The sequence below is a fragment of the Mesoplodon bidens genome (assembly GCF_964165515.1).
Source record: "Mesoplodon bidens genome assembly, chromosome: 4".
NCBI classification, from domain to species: Eukaryota; Metazoa; Chordata; class Mammalia; order Artiodactyla; family Ziphiidae; genus Mesoplodon; species Mesoplodon bidens.
Window position 1 is genome coordinate 128582878 of NC_138160.1, and position 16124 is coordinate 128599001.

At 39.4% G+C, this 16124-nt stretch overlaps 1 protein-coding gene across 8 annotated transcripts in view; it reads left to right on the plus strand.

The window, feature by feature from the left end:
• Positions 1–16124, plus strand: part of HMGXB3 (HMG-box containing 3) — a 63339-nt gene that overhangs the window by 28453 nt on the left and 18762 nt on the right. For 4 of the 8 annotated variants that reach the window (XM_081233594.1, XM_081233595.1, XM_081233597.1 and 1 more), the window contains 3 exons: positions 256–408; positions 4226–4527; positions 5027–5154. In XM_081233594.1, coding sequence (XP_081089720.1) covers positions 256–408; positions 4226–4527; positions 5027–5154 — 583 coding nt within the window. The remainder of the gene's footprint in view (positions 1–255; positions 409–4225; positions 4528–5026; positions 5155–16124) is intronic. The other 4 variants (XM_081233599.1, XM_081233598.1, XM_081233600.1 and 1 more) reach the window with 1 other exon arrangement.

The window sequence follows — 16124 nt, forward strand, 5'->3', positions numbered from 1 at the left end:
TTGGCAGGCCTCCTCCCTGAAGTTGGACCAAACTATTTGGATAGTAAAACACATTCCACTTGGCTTCTTAGGGCTTGTTTTTTTTTGGTTGGTTGTTGGTTTATTAGAACCAGGGAAAATAGGCAGTTTCAGAGGGCCTCTGAATTTCCACATGTGAATTTTTTTTAAGTGAACAGAAAGATGTAGTACCTAAGGCAGGGAATAGAATGACTAGGGTGAGGGTAAGAAGAGAGATCTCATTCATCCGCTTTGCAGGGAAAGAAGATGGCACGCGGAACAACAGGTCAGGATCCAAGATGGAGCCCGGTTACTCCAGATCTAAGCTGCACCTCACAGGATGTGCAGGATGTGGGTGGAAGGGGAAGGCACGCCATATACTCAAGGACTAGTATGAGCAGAAGTGAAGAGGTAGGGAGTCTGGTGTTTGTTCCATTGGGTTAGAGGAGAGAGTGTGTGGGGAGGATTATGGAAAACAAGTCTTGAAAGGCATATTGGGGCCATATCATGGACGATCTTTAATGCTAAGACCTGGCAGTTTGTTTTTTAGGCAGTGGGGTCACACTGAATGTCCTTGAGTCACGGAGAGACCCAGAAGGTTATGTCAGGAGGTCAGGGGGTTTGGGAGTGGACAGGACTAAGTGGGGGTGGGGACTGCCTCAAGCTAACTTTTCTATGCATACAGAGGGGAGGGGCTTTCTGGCAGAAGAATATCACCCCCCTGATCTTCAGGTCTGTGCTTGAGGTGGTGTTCTGAGGTTATTATCTTAGTGAGAAAGGGAAGTGGAACTAAAGGAAAAAAACACTGAGACTAGGAATTGAGATACCTGCCTGGGAGTGACCCTAAGCTGCTCGCTTTCCCTCTCCTGAATTTTTGTTTCCCCATCAGTAAAACAAGGCAGGCAAGGTGGATTAGATCTGGGCATTTTATTCTCAGGGCCATGAGCCCTAGAGAAGACTCAGAATTGAGCTTAAAGGAGTCTGTAAACCCTTGAAATTGCATGTAAAATGGTTCCATACCTTCCATCATATTCTGTTGTTCCACACGGTGCCCTCTGCTGGCAGTGAGCTTTCCTTTTGGTTTCTCCACGTGTTTAATGTGCACCGCTTCACGTTAAAAGCATTGACCACACCCTGTCTTTTTTTTTTTCTTCAAGAAAGTGAATGTTATTTGATAAATAGAGATGATTGTAGTGCAATATAAAGAAAACTGATTTAGATCCACAACTTATACCCCAAATGAACTCCATGTGAATTATTTGGTTATAGAAATGCAAAAAGAAAAAAAAAGTAAAGCATTAGTTACAAAAAATAAAGTTTGCTACCATTCCCAGAATTTAAATAAAGTATGAAGAAACATTATAACATTGTATTACTCAGACATCTTTTGTTTGTTTGAACTATTTCCTTAAGTCAATTTCCCAGAGTAAAACTGTTGGTGCACACACACAACACACATTTTCATGGTTCTTGATAGGTGTTGAGAATCAAATTCAGAACACATGTTTTTGACAAATATGGGAATACATATTTCTAGACAATTAAACAAAATATCTGAACTAAAGCCCATCTAGAACATCATACATTCTGTAATTACAAGAGATAAAATTAGAAATAACCTGTGTCTACCATTGAAATAAAATAAATTATAACATATCTTTATAACTAAATATTAAGATGCTGCATAAAAAGATAAATATAAAGATTAGTCTGCAAAATGGAAATGGTTTATGATCTAATAAGTGAAAAAACTTAGATGGTATGGGTACTCTAATTAGAACTCTGTAGAAATGTGGATATAAAGATTCTAAGGAAGCATAGAGAAATAGAAAATATTGACCACACCCTGTCTTGACTCCCTGTTAGCTCCCTGTGAGACCGTGATTACTTATAGGACAGGTGTGTCTATTGCCCCCATACTACTTCTTTTTATTTCCCCCACTGGCCGCGTGGTTTGTGGGATCTTAGTTCCCAAACCAGGGATTGAACCCGAGCCCTCAGCTGTGAGAGTGAGGAGCTCTAACCACTGGACCGCCCAGGGAGTTCCCAGCCCCCATACTTCTAATGCTGGAGCTTGCATATATAATGTGTCAGTCCATGATTATGGAATGGAATGGAATTCCATAGGTAGATGGCTCTGAACATTCCTTTTTCCTGTTTCATTGTAGCTGTTGATGTGACTTGCAGTGTGAAAATGGATGTTGGTCTCTAGATCTGGAATGATGAGGTGACTTAACTTTCCAGGTTAGACAGGAGTTATCTAGGCACCTTTTGCCAATTGGTTTCAAATCCCACTCTTATTATATTCTTCTATCTTGGGCTAACTGGTAGCCGCCTACCACCATGACCCTCATCTTCAGACATTCCCTCACCTTCTAATTCTCTAAATTTTGGAGAAGCAAAATATAATTATTGTTTTCCACAAAATAAAACACTGGTCAGGGCCTCCCTGGTGGCGCAGTGGTTGAGAGTCCGCCTGCCGATGCAGGGGATACGGGTTCGTGCCCCGGTCTGGGAGGATCCCATATGCCGCGGAGCGGCTAGGCCCGTGAGCCATGGCCGCTGGGCCTGCGCATCCGGAGCCTGTGCTCCGCAACGGGAGAGGCCACAACAGTGAGAGGCCCACATACCGCAAAAAGAAAAAAAAAAAAAAAAAAAAAAAAAAAAAAAAAAAAAAAACACTGGTCAGAAACCCAAGGTCCTTTGTGTACCTTCTCTTTGGAGTCCCCTGGTGACCATACATTTCCTGTGCAGTTTGTTGCCAGTGGTTGTAATTAAGACCACAACATCTCTGGGCTGGAATGATCTTCATTGCTTTCCATCTTTCATCTGTGGCTCAGAGCCAAGGGATAGTATGCTTTCCAACCTATCTTCCAGCCCATGATTCAACATCGTCATGACTGGGAACACACAGCCTCCTGGGGCAACTCATTCTAGTGTCACTCAGCTCTTCTACAGCCATTCATTCATTCTTTCTTTCAGCAAGCATGTATTGAATGTTTATTATTGGTCAGGCTTTTGGGGCTACAAGGATGAATAAGACACGGCCACTTCCCTCTAGGAGCTTACAGTCTAGCTGGGGGGAAAGATAGGTAACCAGACTTACAGATAGTGAGACGAGTTGTCATAGCTTTACTGAGTGATAAGTTGTTACTAAGCAGTTAACTTCTATAAAACAAAATAATGTGTCCAGCAAATATGAATTAGCATCTTTTGTGTGCCCTCATGGTGGTATTGGGAATCAGTAAATAAGCAGGGCAAGGGACTAGTTTACCAACTGAGAAAATGAAATCTGCAGTAAAGGAGTGGACTCTGGGAGCAAGAAGGAGGGCTTGGTTTCACACTGCATTTGCACAAGGGATCAGGGAGGGACCTCCATTGAAAAGGGACCTGCCTCAGAAGGACCTGTTTCAGTGAGTGTTTCAGAACCTTGTTTCCTGGAAGCCTCTGACTGGTGTTATAAAGTTCCCTTGTACCAAGAAGCCACACACTATTAAAGATAAATGCTTTAAGCTGGACAGGTACTTGTTTATAAATCAGAATTACCATTCATAGAATTTTTGTTGCAATACTCATTTACTGTACAACAACTCTAGGAGATTATTAGTATTTTTTTTTTTTTTTTTTTTTTTGCGGTACGTGGGCCTTTCACTGTTGTGTGGCCTCTCCCATTGCGGAGCACAGGCTCCGGACGCGGAGGCTCAGCGGCCATGGCTCACGGACCCAGGCGCTCCATGGCATGTGGGATCTTCCCGGACCAGGGCACGAACCCGTGTCCCCTGCATCGGCAGGTGGACTCTCAGCCACTGCACCACCAGGGAAGCCCGATTATTAGTATTTTGATCCTTCATTTCGTAGGTGAGGAAATTGAGGCTCAGAAAGATTAAGTAAGTTGCTGTGGGTCACCCATGTATACAGCTGTTCAGTGGCTTAACCAGAATTGAACCCCTGGACTGTTATCCTCCAAACCCAATACCCGGTGAATGGGAGCTGACTCTTAAAACCATTACCAAGAGGTGTGTATAATCCTCTCATTCTACTGGTAGAGAAACAGCGTTAGAGAGAGAAAACACCTGCCGTGAGTCACACAGTGAGTTATTAGCTGAGCTGGTTAGGAACCTAGGCTTCCCACCTCTCAGTCTGTGGGCCCATCCCTCTGCTGCTCATGGTTTTGGCCTCACGCTGGCTCTTTGTGCCCTGGGCGCATACTGATCAATCCACTCTTCAGGAGGCGAGCTCACCACTCTCGGATGTGCTGAGCGCCACAGAGCCCCTGAGCGCAGCCCAGAGGGAGATCCAGCGCCAGTCAACGCTGCAGCTGCTGCGCAAAATCCTGCAGATTCCTGAGAATGAGTCAGAGCTGGCTGAGGTCTTCGCCTTGATTCATGAACTCAATAGCTCTCGACTCGTCCTGTCCAACGTGAGTGAGGAGACAGTCACCATCGAGCAAACTTCTTGGTCGAATTATTATGAGTCTCCATCCACGCAGTGCCTTCTCTGTAGCAGCCCATTGTTCAAAGGGGGACAAAAGTAAGCACCTCTTTCAGATTTACCCTTCCCTAGCTGCCCCATCTTACATGGCCTGTATTGCCTCTTTCTTCAAATACCTTTAAGGCTATAACCTTTGAAGATGTTCTCAGCTTTTCTTAGGTTTCCTTTACTTTTCCAATTGTCAGAAATAAAATAATAATAGTGATTATCCATCATTTCTATTGAAATGTTACTATCACCAACTTAGGATTTAGTTTACTTCTGAACTGCCTGGCATAATGCTTGGATTTGGGAATTCATTGGGATTGGTTAAATTGGGTAATAAGTTCAGAATTATATTAACTTTAGGGGTGATTCTATAGGCCAGATTCCAGGGAAGTGGGAACACCCACCTAGAAAATCCTTGGAACGCAAGGTCCAACACCTTCATTTGCCTACTATGTTTAAAGTCTTGAGGATTTTTGCCATTGATCATTGAGCCCAGGAACTGCATTAAGTTGATTTCCCTACTGTTTTTTGTTGATGTTCTTGTTACTAGCTCCCTGGCCGGGCCCCAGGAGTGCTGGCTGCTGACAGCCAGCTGGCTGCAGGTGGTGACTGCCCAGGTGAAGATGTGTCTGAATCCCCATTGTTTGGCCCTGCACAGCTTCATGGACATCTATACAGGTGGGTGCCAGCCTTTTTTCCCTCAGAGGGCATGTTTGAGAACAGCCTCTGTGAGTCAGACCTCTAGTCCTTTGAGACTGGATCTTCTCTCAGATAGGGCTTCTGAGGAAGAGGGCGTTTTTCCTCCTGGATATCTCAGCCCCAGAAGATTCCATTTATCTCAGAACTGTTAGGACTCTCTTATCAGTGCTCTTTAAACAAAGTTAATTTTAAAATAACAGATCTTCGTTGTGGAAAAAAACAGAAAATGCTGACAAGGAAAAAGAAACTAAAAATCACTAGTAATCCTACTGCCATGAGATGAACACTTAATATTGTGCTCTGTAGTCTTTCAGATGTGTTATTCATCCCTGCAGAATAAAAGAAGATATAGGATTTATAGATCTATAGTTTTTCTTTGAACAAAAGTGGGGCTGTGCTGGATGTTGTTTTGGTGTGTTCTTTTTAAATACAGCGATGTATCATGGACATCTTCCTATGCCAGCAAGTGGAGAAATACATAACCATTTTTAAGGAGTGTGTGATGTTGCGTTTTATAGTCCTCTTAATAATTAAGTCTTTTGTACAGCCTTAATTATTTCCTTTGGGCAAATGCCCAAAAGTGGAATTGCTGCATATTCACCCTTTCCTTCCATTCATTCATCAGCATCATTCATTGAACACTGACCATGTACCAACCACTCTGAAAATCTGAATCTTGGGTTTTAGATGTAGAATGGAGTGCTGAAGATTAAAGAGTATTTATTATTCTCCTTGTTTTCAGAACCTTATGGTGCCTTATTTTGAATTCATGCTTTTAATGTCTTGTTTTGCCAGATTGAGTTTGTACTACTTTATGCTCTTGTCAGCAGTTAATGAGAATGCCATTTCCCTGCAGTCTGTCTCAGCCTGTAATACCTAGGGTTTATATATTTTTTAAAAAATTTAACTTTAAATTTGCATGCAGTAAAATTTTCTTTGCTGTTGTGCAGTTCTGTGAGTTCTGACAAATGCACTGAGTTGTGTAACTGCCACCACAATCAGTATATAGAACAGTTCCATCACCTCAAAACATTCTTTTTCTGTCCCATTGTAATCAAAACCACCCCTCACCCCTAACCTCTAGCAACCATTTGATATTTTCTTCATTCCGTATAGTTCTATCTTTCCAGAACATCATATAAATCCATAGTACCATTTTGAGTTTGGCTTCTTTCACTAAGTGTAATGCCTTTGAAATTCATCCATATTGTTCTTTGTATCAGTAGATTGTTCCTTTTTATTGTTGAGTAGCTTTCCATTGTGTGGAGCACCACACTTGATTTATCTGTTCACTCCTTGAAGGATGTTTGGGATTTTACCAGTTTTTGGCAGTTATGAATAGAGTTGCTGTAAACATTCATGTATAGGCTTTTTTTTTTTTTAATTGGAGTACAGTTGCTTTACAATGTTGTATTAGTTTCTGCTATACAGCAAAGTGAATCAGCTATACGTATACATATATCCCCTCTTTTTTGGATTTCCTTCCCATTTAGGTCACCACAGAGCACTGAGTAGAGTTCCCTGTGCTATACAGTAGGTTCTCATTAGTTATCTCTTTTATACATAGTATCAATAGTGTATATATGGCAATACCAACCTCCCAATTCATTCCACACCCCACCCTCCCTTTCCCCCTTGGTATCCATATGTTTGTTCTCTACATCTGTTCATGTATAGGCTTTTGTGTAAACAAAACTTTTCATTTCTTTTGGGTAAGTACCCTAGGAGTTAGATTGCTGTGCCATGTGGTAAGTGTGTATTTAATTTTATAAGAAATCGCCAAACCGTTTACCTAAATGTTGCTGCCATTTTGCATTCCCTCTAACAATGGGTGAGAGTTCTAGTTTGCTTCATTTGTCAGCACTTGGTAGTGTCTAGTTTTTTGTGTGTGTTTTAGCCATTCTAATAGGTGTGTGTAGTAGTAACTCATTGTGGTTTCAATTTCTGTTTCCTCAATGACTGATGATGTTGAGCATCTTTTCATGGGTTTATTTGCCATCTGTATTTCTTTGGTGAAGTACCTGTTCCATCTTTGGCCCATTGAACTGGGTTGTTTTCTTGCTGTTGAGTTTTAAATGTTCTTTATATAGTCTGGATACACGTCCTTTGTCAGATAAGTGATTTGCTGATACTTTATACTTTATTATGGTCTGTGGCTTGTATTCTCATTCTCTTAACACAATCTTCCACAGAGCAAAAGTTCTTAATTAAAGACCAATTCATCAATTTTTTCTTTTAGAGATTGTTTTTGATGTTATTGCAAAGATGTCTTTACCTAGGTGGAGATCATAAGTATTTTTCCTATGTTTTCTGCTAAAAGTTTTATAATTTATGGTTTATACTTAAGTCTATAATCCATTTTTAATTGATTTTTATATAAAGTATGAGGCCCAGGGCTTCCCTGGTGGCGCAGTGGTTGAGAGTCCGCCTACAGATGCAGGGGACATGGGTTCATGCCCTGGTCCGGGAAGATCCCACATGCCGCAGAGCGGCTGGGCCCGTGAGCCATGGCCGCTGAGCCTGCGCGTCCGGAGCCTGTGCTCCCCAACGGGAGAGGCCACAACAGTGAGAGGCCCGCATATTGCTAGCTAGCTAGCTAGCTAGCTAGCTAAATAAATAAATAAATAAATAAATAAATAAATAAATAAAGTAAGTAAGTAAGTAAGTAAGTAAGTAAAGTACGTACGTACGTACGTACGTACGTACGTAAGTAAGTATGAGGCCCAGATTGAAGGGATTTGTTTCCATTTAGACATCCATTTCTTCCACCATTTGTTGAAAAGTAGTCCTTTCTCCTTTGAATTGCCTTTGCTCCTTTATTGGAAATCGATTGATCATGTATGTGTGGGTCTATTTCTGCATCCTGTTCTACTGGTTTATGCTGTCTATCCTTTAGCAAATACCGCACGTTGTCTTGATTACTGCAGCTTTGTAGTAAGTCTTATAGTCAGGTAGTGTGAATCCTCCAACCTTGTTTTTCCTGAATTGTTTTAACTGTTTAGTTTCTTGCATTCCCTTATAAATTTTAGAATCAGCTTGTTAGTGTCTACAGAATCCTGCTAGAATTTTAATTGAGATTGTGTTAAATCTGTAGATCGGTTTGGGGAAGTTTGACATGCTTAAAGATACTGTGTCTTCCAATCCACGAACATGGTCTATCTCTCCATTTTATTACGTTTTCTTTTGTTTTTCTCATCAGTGTTTTGTTGTTTTCAGCATATAGTTCCTGTACATATTTTGTTAGATTATACTAAATGACATGGTTCAATTTCTAACTGTTCAGTGCTAGTATAGAAATACAATTGGGTTTTGTCTATTGGTTTTATTCAGTGACCTTGCAAAACTCACTTATTAACTTTAGGAACTTTTTGTAGATTAGTATTATAATTTTTAAAATTTTGTCAATTTGATAGGTAAAAACAAATATCATTTCTTTTTTTTAAATTTATTTTTTATTGAAGTATAGTTGATTTACAATGTTGTGTTAATTTCTGCTGTACAGCAGAGTGACTCAGTTATACACATATATACATCCTTTTTAAATATTCTTTTCCATTATGGTTTATCCCAGGATATTGAATATAGTTCCCTGTGCTATACAGTAGTACCTTGTTGCTAATCCAGTCTATATGTAATATGTACTAACCCCAAACTCCCAGTCCATCCCTCCCCCACCTCTCTTCCACCTTGGCAACACAAATCTGTTCTCTATGTCTGAGTCTGTTTCTGTTTCATAGATAGGTTCATTTGTGCCCTATTTTAGATTCCACATATAAGTGATATCGTACAGTATTTGTCTTTCTCTTTTGGACTTACTTCACTTGGTATGGTAATCTTTAGTTGCATTCATGTTGCTGCATGTGCCATTATTTTTTTTATGGCTGAGTAGTATTTCATTGTATATATGCACCACATCTTCTTTATCCATTCATCTGTCGATGGATATTTAGGTTGTTCCCATGTCTTGGCTATTGTGAGTAGTGCTACAGTGAACATGGGGTACATGTATCCTTTTTTTTTTTTTTTTTTTTCCGATATGCGGGCCTCTCACTGTTGTGGCCTCTCCCGTTGCGGAGCACAGGCTCTGGACGCGTAGGCTCAGCGGCCATGGCTCACGGGCCTAGCCGCTCCGCAGCATGTGGGATCTTCCCGGACTGGGGCACAAACCTGTGTCCCCTGCATCAGCAGGTGGACTCTGAACCACTGCGCCACCAGGGAAGCCCACATGTATCCTTTTGAACTACGTCTTTTTCTGGATATATGCCCAGGAGTGGGATCACATGGTAATATCTTTTTAGTTTTCCATACTGTTTTCCATAGTGGCTGCACTAACTTGCATTCCCACCAACAGTGAAGGAGGGTTCCCTTTTCTCCACACCCTCTCCAGCATTTATTGTGTATAGACTTTTTAATGATGGCCATTCTGACTGGTGTGAGTTGGTGGTACCTCATTGTAGTTTTGATTTGCATTTCTCTAATAATTAGTGATGTTGAACATCGTTTCCTGTGCCTATTGACCATCTATATGTCTTCTTTGGATAAATGTCTTTTTAGGTCTTCTAGCCACTTTTTGATTTGGCTGTTTGGTTTTTTTGTTGTTGTTGTTGAGTTGTATGAACTGTTTGTATATTTTGGAAATTAAGCCCTTGTTGGTCACATTGTTCGCAAATATTTTTTCCCATTCCATAAGTGGTCTTTTCATTTTGTTTATGGTTTCCTTTGCTGTGCAAAAGCTTGTAAGTTTGATTAGGTCCCATTTGTTTGTTTATTTATTTATTTATTTTTTGCGGTACGCGGGCCTCTCACTGTTGTGGCCTCTCCCGTTGCGGAGCACAGGCTCCGGACGCGCAGGCTCAGTGGCCATGGCTCACGGGCCCAGCCGCTCCATGACATGTGGGATCCTCCCGGACCGGGGCACGAACCCATGTCCCCTGCATCGGCAGGCGGACTCCCATTTGTTTGTTTTTGTTTTTATTTTGTTTATTTTCTGTTTCCTTGGGAGACCTAAGAAAACATTGGTACTTTTTTTTTTTTTTTTTTTTGCTACAGTTTCTATCAGAATGTTTTGTCTACAATCTCTTCTAGGAATTTTATGGGGTCTTGTCTTATATTTAAGTCTTTAAGCCATTTTGAGTTTATTTTTGTGCATGGTATGAGGGTGTGTTCTAACTTCACTGATTTACAGGCAGCTGTCCAACTTTCCCAGCACCACTTGATGAAGAGACTTTCTTTTTCCCATTGTATATTCTTGCTTCCTTTGTTGAAGATTAATTGGCCATAGGGTTGTGGGTTTATTTCTGGGCTCTCTATTCTGTTCTGTTGATCTGTTTGTTTTTGTGCCAGTACCACACTGTTTTGATTACTGTAGCTTTGAAGTGTTGTCTGAAGTCTGGAAGGGTTATGCCTCCTGATTTGTTCCTTTTCCTCAGGATTGTTTTAGCAATTCTGGGTCTTTTGTGATTCCATATAAATTTTAGGATTATTTGTTATAGTTCTGTGAAAAATGTCCTGGGTAATTTGATAGAGATTGCATTAAATCTGTAGATTGCTTTGGGTAGTTGCCATTTTAACAATATTAATTCTTCCAGTCCAAGAGCATGGGATATCTTTCCATTTCTTTGAATCATCTTCAGTTTCCTTTATTAATGTTTTTTTAATTCTCAGCGTATAAGTCATTCACTTCCTTGGTCAGGTTTATTCCTAAGTTTTGTTTTTTGTTTTTTGGGTTTTTTAGGGGTGTGATTTTAAAAGATATTGTTTTTTTTTCACATTCCCTTTCTGCTATTTCATTGTTGTAAAGAAATGCAGTCTCTTTCTGTACGTTAATCTTGTATCCTGCTGCCTTGCTAAATTCATTTATCAGTTCTATTAGTTTCTGTGTAGAGTCTTCAGCGTTTTCTATGTATAGCATCATGTCATGTGCATATAGTGACAGTTTTACCTCTTCCCTTCCAATTTGTTTACCTTTTATTTCTTTTTCTTGTCTGATTGCTGTAGCTAGGACTTCCAGTACTATGTTGAATAGAAGTGGTGAGAGTGGACATCCTTGTCTTGTTCCAGATTTTAGGGGGAAGGCTTGTCATAAATAGCTTTTATTATGTTGAGATATGTTCCCTCTATACCCATCTTGGTAAGAGTTTTTGTCATGAATGGATGTTGAATTTAGTCAAATGCTTTTTCTGTGTCTATTGAGATGATCATGTGGTTTTTGTCTTTTCTTTTGCTAACGTGGTATATAGCACATTGATTTTGTACATGTTGGTTCATCCTTGTAACTTGGGATGAATTCCACTTGGTTGTGGTGTATGATCTTTTTTATGCGTTGTATTTGGTTTGCTAGTGTTTTGTTAAGAATTTTTGCATCTATGTTCATCAAAGATATTGGCCTGTAGTTTTCTTTTTTGGTGGTATCTTTGTCTGGTTTTGGTATCAGGGTGATGGTGGCTTCATAGAATATCTTTGGGAGTGTTCCCTCCTCTTCAGTCTTTTGGAAGAGTTTGATCAGTAAAAGTTTTTCTTTGTATGTATGGTAGAATTTGCCTGTGAAGCCATCTGGCCCTGGACTTTTGTTTGTAGATAGTTTTTTAAATTACATATTCTGTTTCAGTTCTAGTGATTGATCTGTTCAAATTATCTGTTCTTGATTCAATTTTGGTGGACTCTATGTTTCTAGAAAGTTGTCCATTTCTTCTTGGTTGTTGAATTTGTTGGTATATGATTGTTCATAGTATTCTTTTGTGGTTTTTTTGTATTTCTGCGGTATCAGTTGAGATTTCTCCTTTTCCGTTTCTTATTTTTTTTATTTGGGTTCTCTTTTCATCTTGGTGAGAATGGCCAGAGGTTTGTCCATTTTGTTTATTACCCTTTCAAAGAACCAGCTCTTGGTTTTATTTGTTTTTTTTTAATCTCTATTTTATTTCTTCTCTCATCTCTATTATTTCCTTCCTTCTGCTGACTAGGTTTTGTTTGTTCTTATTTTTCTAAGTCTTTTAGGTGGTAGATTAGGTTGTTTGAGATTTTTCTTGTTTTTTGAGGAAGGCTTGTATAGCTGTGAGCTTCCCTCTAAGGACTGCTTTTGCTGCATCCCATAGATTTTGTATGGTTGTGTTTTCATTGTCATTTGCCTCAAGGCATTTTTAAAGTTCCTTTTTTTTTTTTTTTTTTTTTGCGGTATGCGGGCCTCTCACTGTTGTGGCCTCTGCCGTTGCGGGGCACAGGCTCCGGACGTGCAGGCTCAGTGGCCATGGCTCACGGGCCCAGCCGCTCCGCAGCATGTGGGATCTTCCTGGATCAGGGTACGAACCCATGTCCTCTGCATTGGCAGGCGGACTCTCAACCGCTGCGCCACCAGGGAAGCCCTAAAGTTCCTTTTTGATTTCCTCATTGACCCATTGTTTTTTTTTTTTTTTTTTTTGCGGTAGGCGGGCCTCTCACTGTTGTGGCCTCTCCCCTTGCAGAGCACAGGCTCCGGACGCACAGGCTCAGCGGCCATGGCTCACGGGCCCAGCCGCTCTGCGGCATGTGGGATCTTCCCAGACCGGGGCACGAACCCGTGTCCCCTGCATCGGCAGGCGGACTCTCAACCACTGCGCCACCAGGGAAGCCCAACCCATTGGTTTTTTAGTAACATGTAGTTTAGTCTTCATGTAATCGTTTTTTTCTCATTTCTTTTCCTGTGGCTAATTTCTACTTTCATGCCATTGTGGTCAGAGAAGATGCTTGCAATAATTTCTATACTCTTAAATTTGTTCATTAGTTTTGTGCCCTAGTATGTGGTCAATCCTAGAGAATGTTCCATGTACACTTGAAAAGAATGTGTATTCTGGGTTTTTTGGATGTAATGTCCTAAAATAATCAAGTCTAACTGTTCTGTTGTATCATTTTGAATCTGTTGCCTTACTGATTTTCTGTCTAAAAGATCTGTCCATTAATATGAGTGGGGTGTTAAAGGCTCCTACTATTATCCTAGTCCTATCAATTTCTCCCTTTATGTCTATTAATATTCTATGTATTTAGGTGCTCCTATACAGGGTGCATATATGTTAATGAGTGTAATATCCTCTTGTATTGATCCCTTTATCGTTATATAATGTCCTTCTTTATCTTCTTTATGGCCTTTGTTTTAAAGTCTATTTTGTGTGATAATGAGTATTGCGACCCCTGCTTTCTTGTCATTTCCATTTGCATGAAATATCTTTTTCCATCTCCTCACTTTCAATCTATGTGTGTCCTTTGCCCTAAAGTGGGTCTCATAGGTAGCATATTGTAGGCTCTTGTTTTTCAGTCCGGTCTGCCACTCTGTCTTTTGATTGGAACAGTTAATTCATTGACATTTAAGGTAATTATTGATAAATATGTATTTATTGCCATTTTAAACCTTGTTTTCCTCCTGGCTCTATTTTTCTTTTTTGTTCCTTCCTTTTTGTTTTACTTTTTTGTCATTTGATGATTTCCTTTTATTTTATGCTTGTGTTCTTTTTGTTTTTTTTGTGAATCTATTGTATGTTCTTGATTTGTGGTTACCCTTTTTTTCAAGTACGTTAACCCCTTATATCCACTTGCTGTAGACATATAGGGTCAAACACATTCTTAAAAAAAAGAATCTAAATTTTTTTACTCTTGTCCCCCAGATTTTATGATTTTGATGTCCCTTTTACATCTTTATGCTTATCCTTTCACTGTTCCTTGTGTTTATCGTCACTTTCACAAATAGATATTATTTCTTTTTTATCTGTATATTGGCTTATTTAAGTGATTTACTTTCCAACTGTGATTTCCTTTTTCCTATATCTTCTTGCTTTTTTATTTAGAGAAGACCTTTCAATATTTCTTTTAGGGTAGGTTTAGTATCGCTGTATTCTTCTAGTTTTTGCTTGTCTGAGAAATTCTTTATTTCTCCTCCTATTCTAAATGATAATCTTGCTGGGTAGAGTATTCTAGGTTGCAAATTTCTCCCTTTCAAGACTGAATATATTTTGCCACTCCCTTCTGGCCTGCAATGTTTCTGTAGAGAAATCAGCTGATAGCCTTATGGGGGTTCCCTTGTGATTAACTCTCTGTTCGGAGTATTTTGTGTCTCCATACAAATTTAAAAATCTTTTGTTCTGGTTCTGTAAAAAGTGCTGCTGGTAATTTGATAAGGATTGCATATTGAATCTGTAGATTGCCTTGGGTAATATAGTTATTTTGACAGTATTGATTCTTCCCATCCAAGAACATGGTATATCTTTCTATCTTTTGTGTCACCTTCGATTTCTTTTGACAGTGTCTTATAGTTTTCAGAGTAAAGGTCCTTTGCCTCCTTAAGTAGGTTTATTCCTAGACATTTTGTTCTTTTTGATGTGATGGTAAATGGGATTGTTTCTTTAATTTCTCTTTCTGATCTTTTGTTGTTAGTATATAGGAATACAAGAGATATCTGTGTATTAATTTTGTATCCTGAAACTTAACTGAATTCATCGATGAGCTCTAGTAGTTTCCTGGTAGCATCTTTAGGATTTTCTATATATAATATCATGTCATCTCCAAACAATGACAGTTTTACTTCATTTCCAATTTGGATTGCTTTTATTTCTTTCTCTTCTCTGATTGCCATGGCTAGAACTTCCAAAACTTTGTTGACTAAAAGTGACAAGAGTGGACCTCCTTGTTTTGTTCCTGATCTTAGAGGAAATGTTTTCAGTTTTTCACTGTTGAGTATGTTAGCTGTAGGTTTGTCATATATGGCCTTTATTATGTTGAGGTATGTTCCCTCTAGGCCCACTTTCTGGAGAGTTTTTATCATAAATAGATGTTGAATTTTGTCGAAAGCTTTTTTTTTTTTTGCATCTATTGAGATGATCATATGGTTTTTATTCTTTAGTTTGTTAATGTTGTGTATCACACTGATTGATTTGCGGATATTGAAAAATCCTTGCATCCCAGGGATAAATAAATCCCCCTTAATCATGGTGTATGATCCTTTTGTTGAAGTCAGTTTGCTAGTATTGGGTTGGCCAAAATGCTCATTTGTGTTTTTCCGTAAGATGGCTCTAGTAGCCCTTAGTTGTCTTTAACTTCATTCAAAACAATTTTGTTAGATTGTATCGCAACAGCTGTCATATTAGCGTTCATTTAAACAAAAACTTATCAGGATTGTTGAATTTTTGCGTAGACATTTTAATATTGAAGATGAAAGAAAAACAACATTTTTGGTGTATTATGCTTTATTATTTCAAGAAAGGTAAAAATGCAACTGAAACACAAAAAATTTGTGCAGTGCATGAAGAAGGTGCTGTGACTGATCAAATGTGTCAGAAGTGGTTTGCGAAGTTTTGTGCTAGATTTCTCGCTGGATGATGCTCCATGGTCGGGTAGACCAGTTGAAGTTGATAGAGATCAAATTGAGACATTAATTGCGAACAATCAACGTTATACCATGTGGGAGATAGCCAACATACTCAAAATATCCAAATCAAGCATTGAAAATCATTTGTACCAGCTTGGTTATGTTAATCACTTTGATGTTTGGGTTCCACATAAGCTAAGCAAAAAACACCTTCTTGACTGTATTTCCACATGCAGTTCTCTATTTAAACAGTAAAAACGTTCCAGTTTTTAAAACAAATTGTGACAGGCAATGAAAACTGGATTCTGTACGATAATGTGGAACGAAAGAGATCATGGGGCAACCACCACCAATACCACCAAAAGCCAGTCTTCATCCAAAGAAGGTGACGTGTGTATGGTGGGATTGAAAGGGAGTCCTCTATTAGCTCCTTCCTGAAAACCAAACGATTAATTCAAACAAGTACTGCTCCAGTTAGACCAACTGAAAGCATCATCGACAAAAAGTGTCCGGAATTAGTCAACAGAAAACGCATAATCTTCCATCAGGATAATGCATGACCACATGTTTGATGACCAGGCAAAAAATGTTAGAGCTTGGCTGGGAAGTTCTCATTCATCCA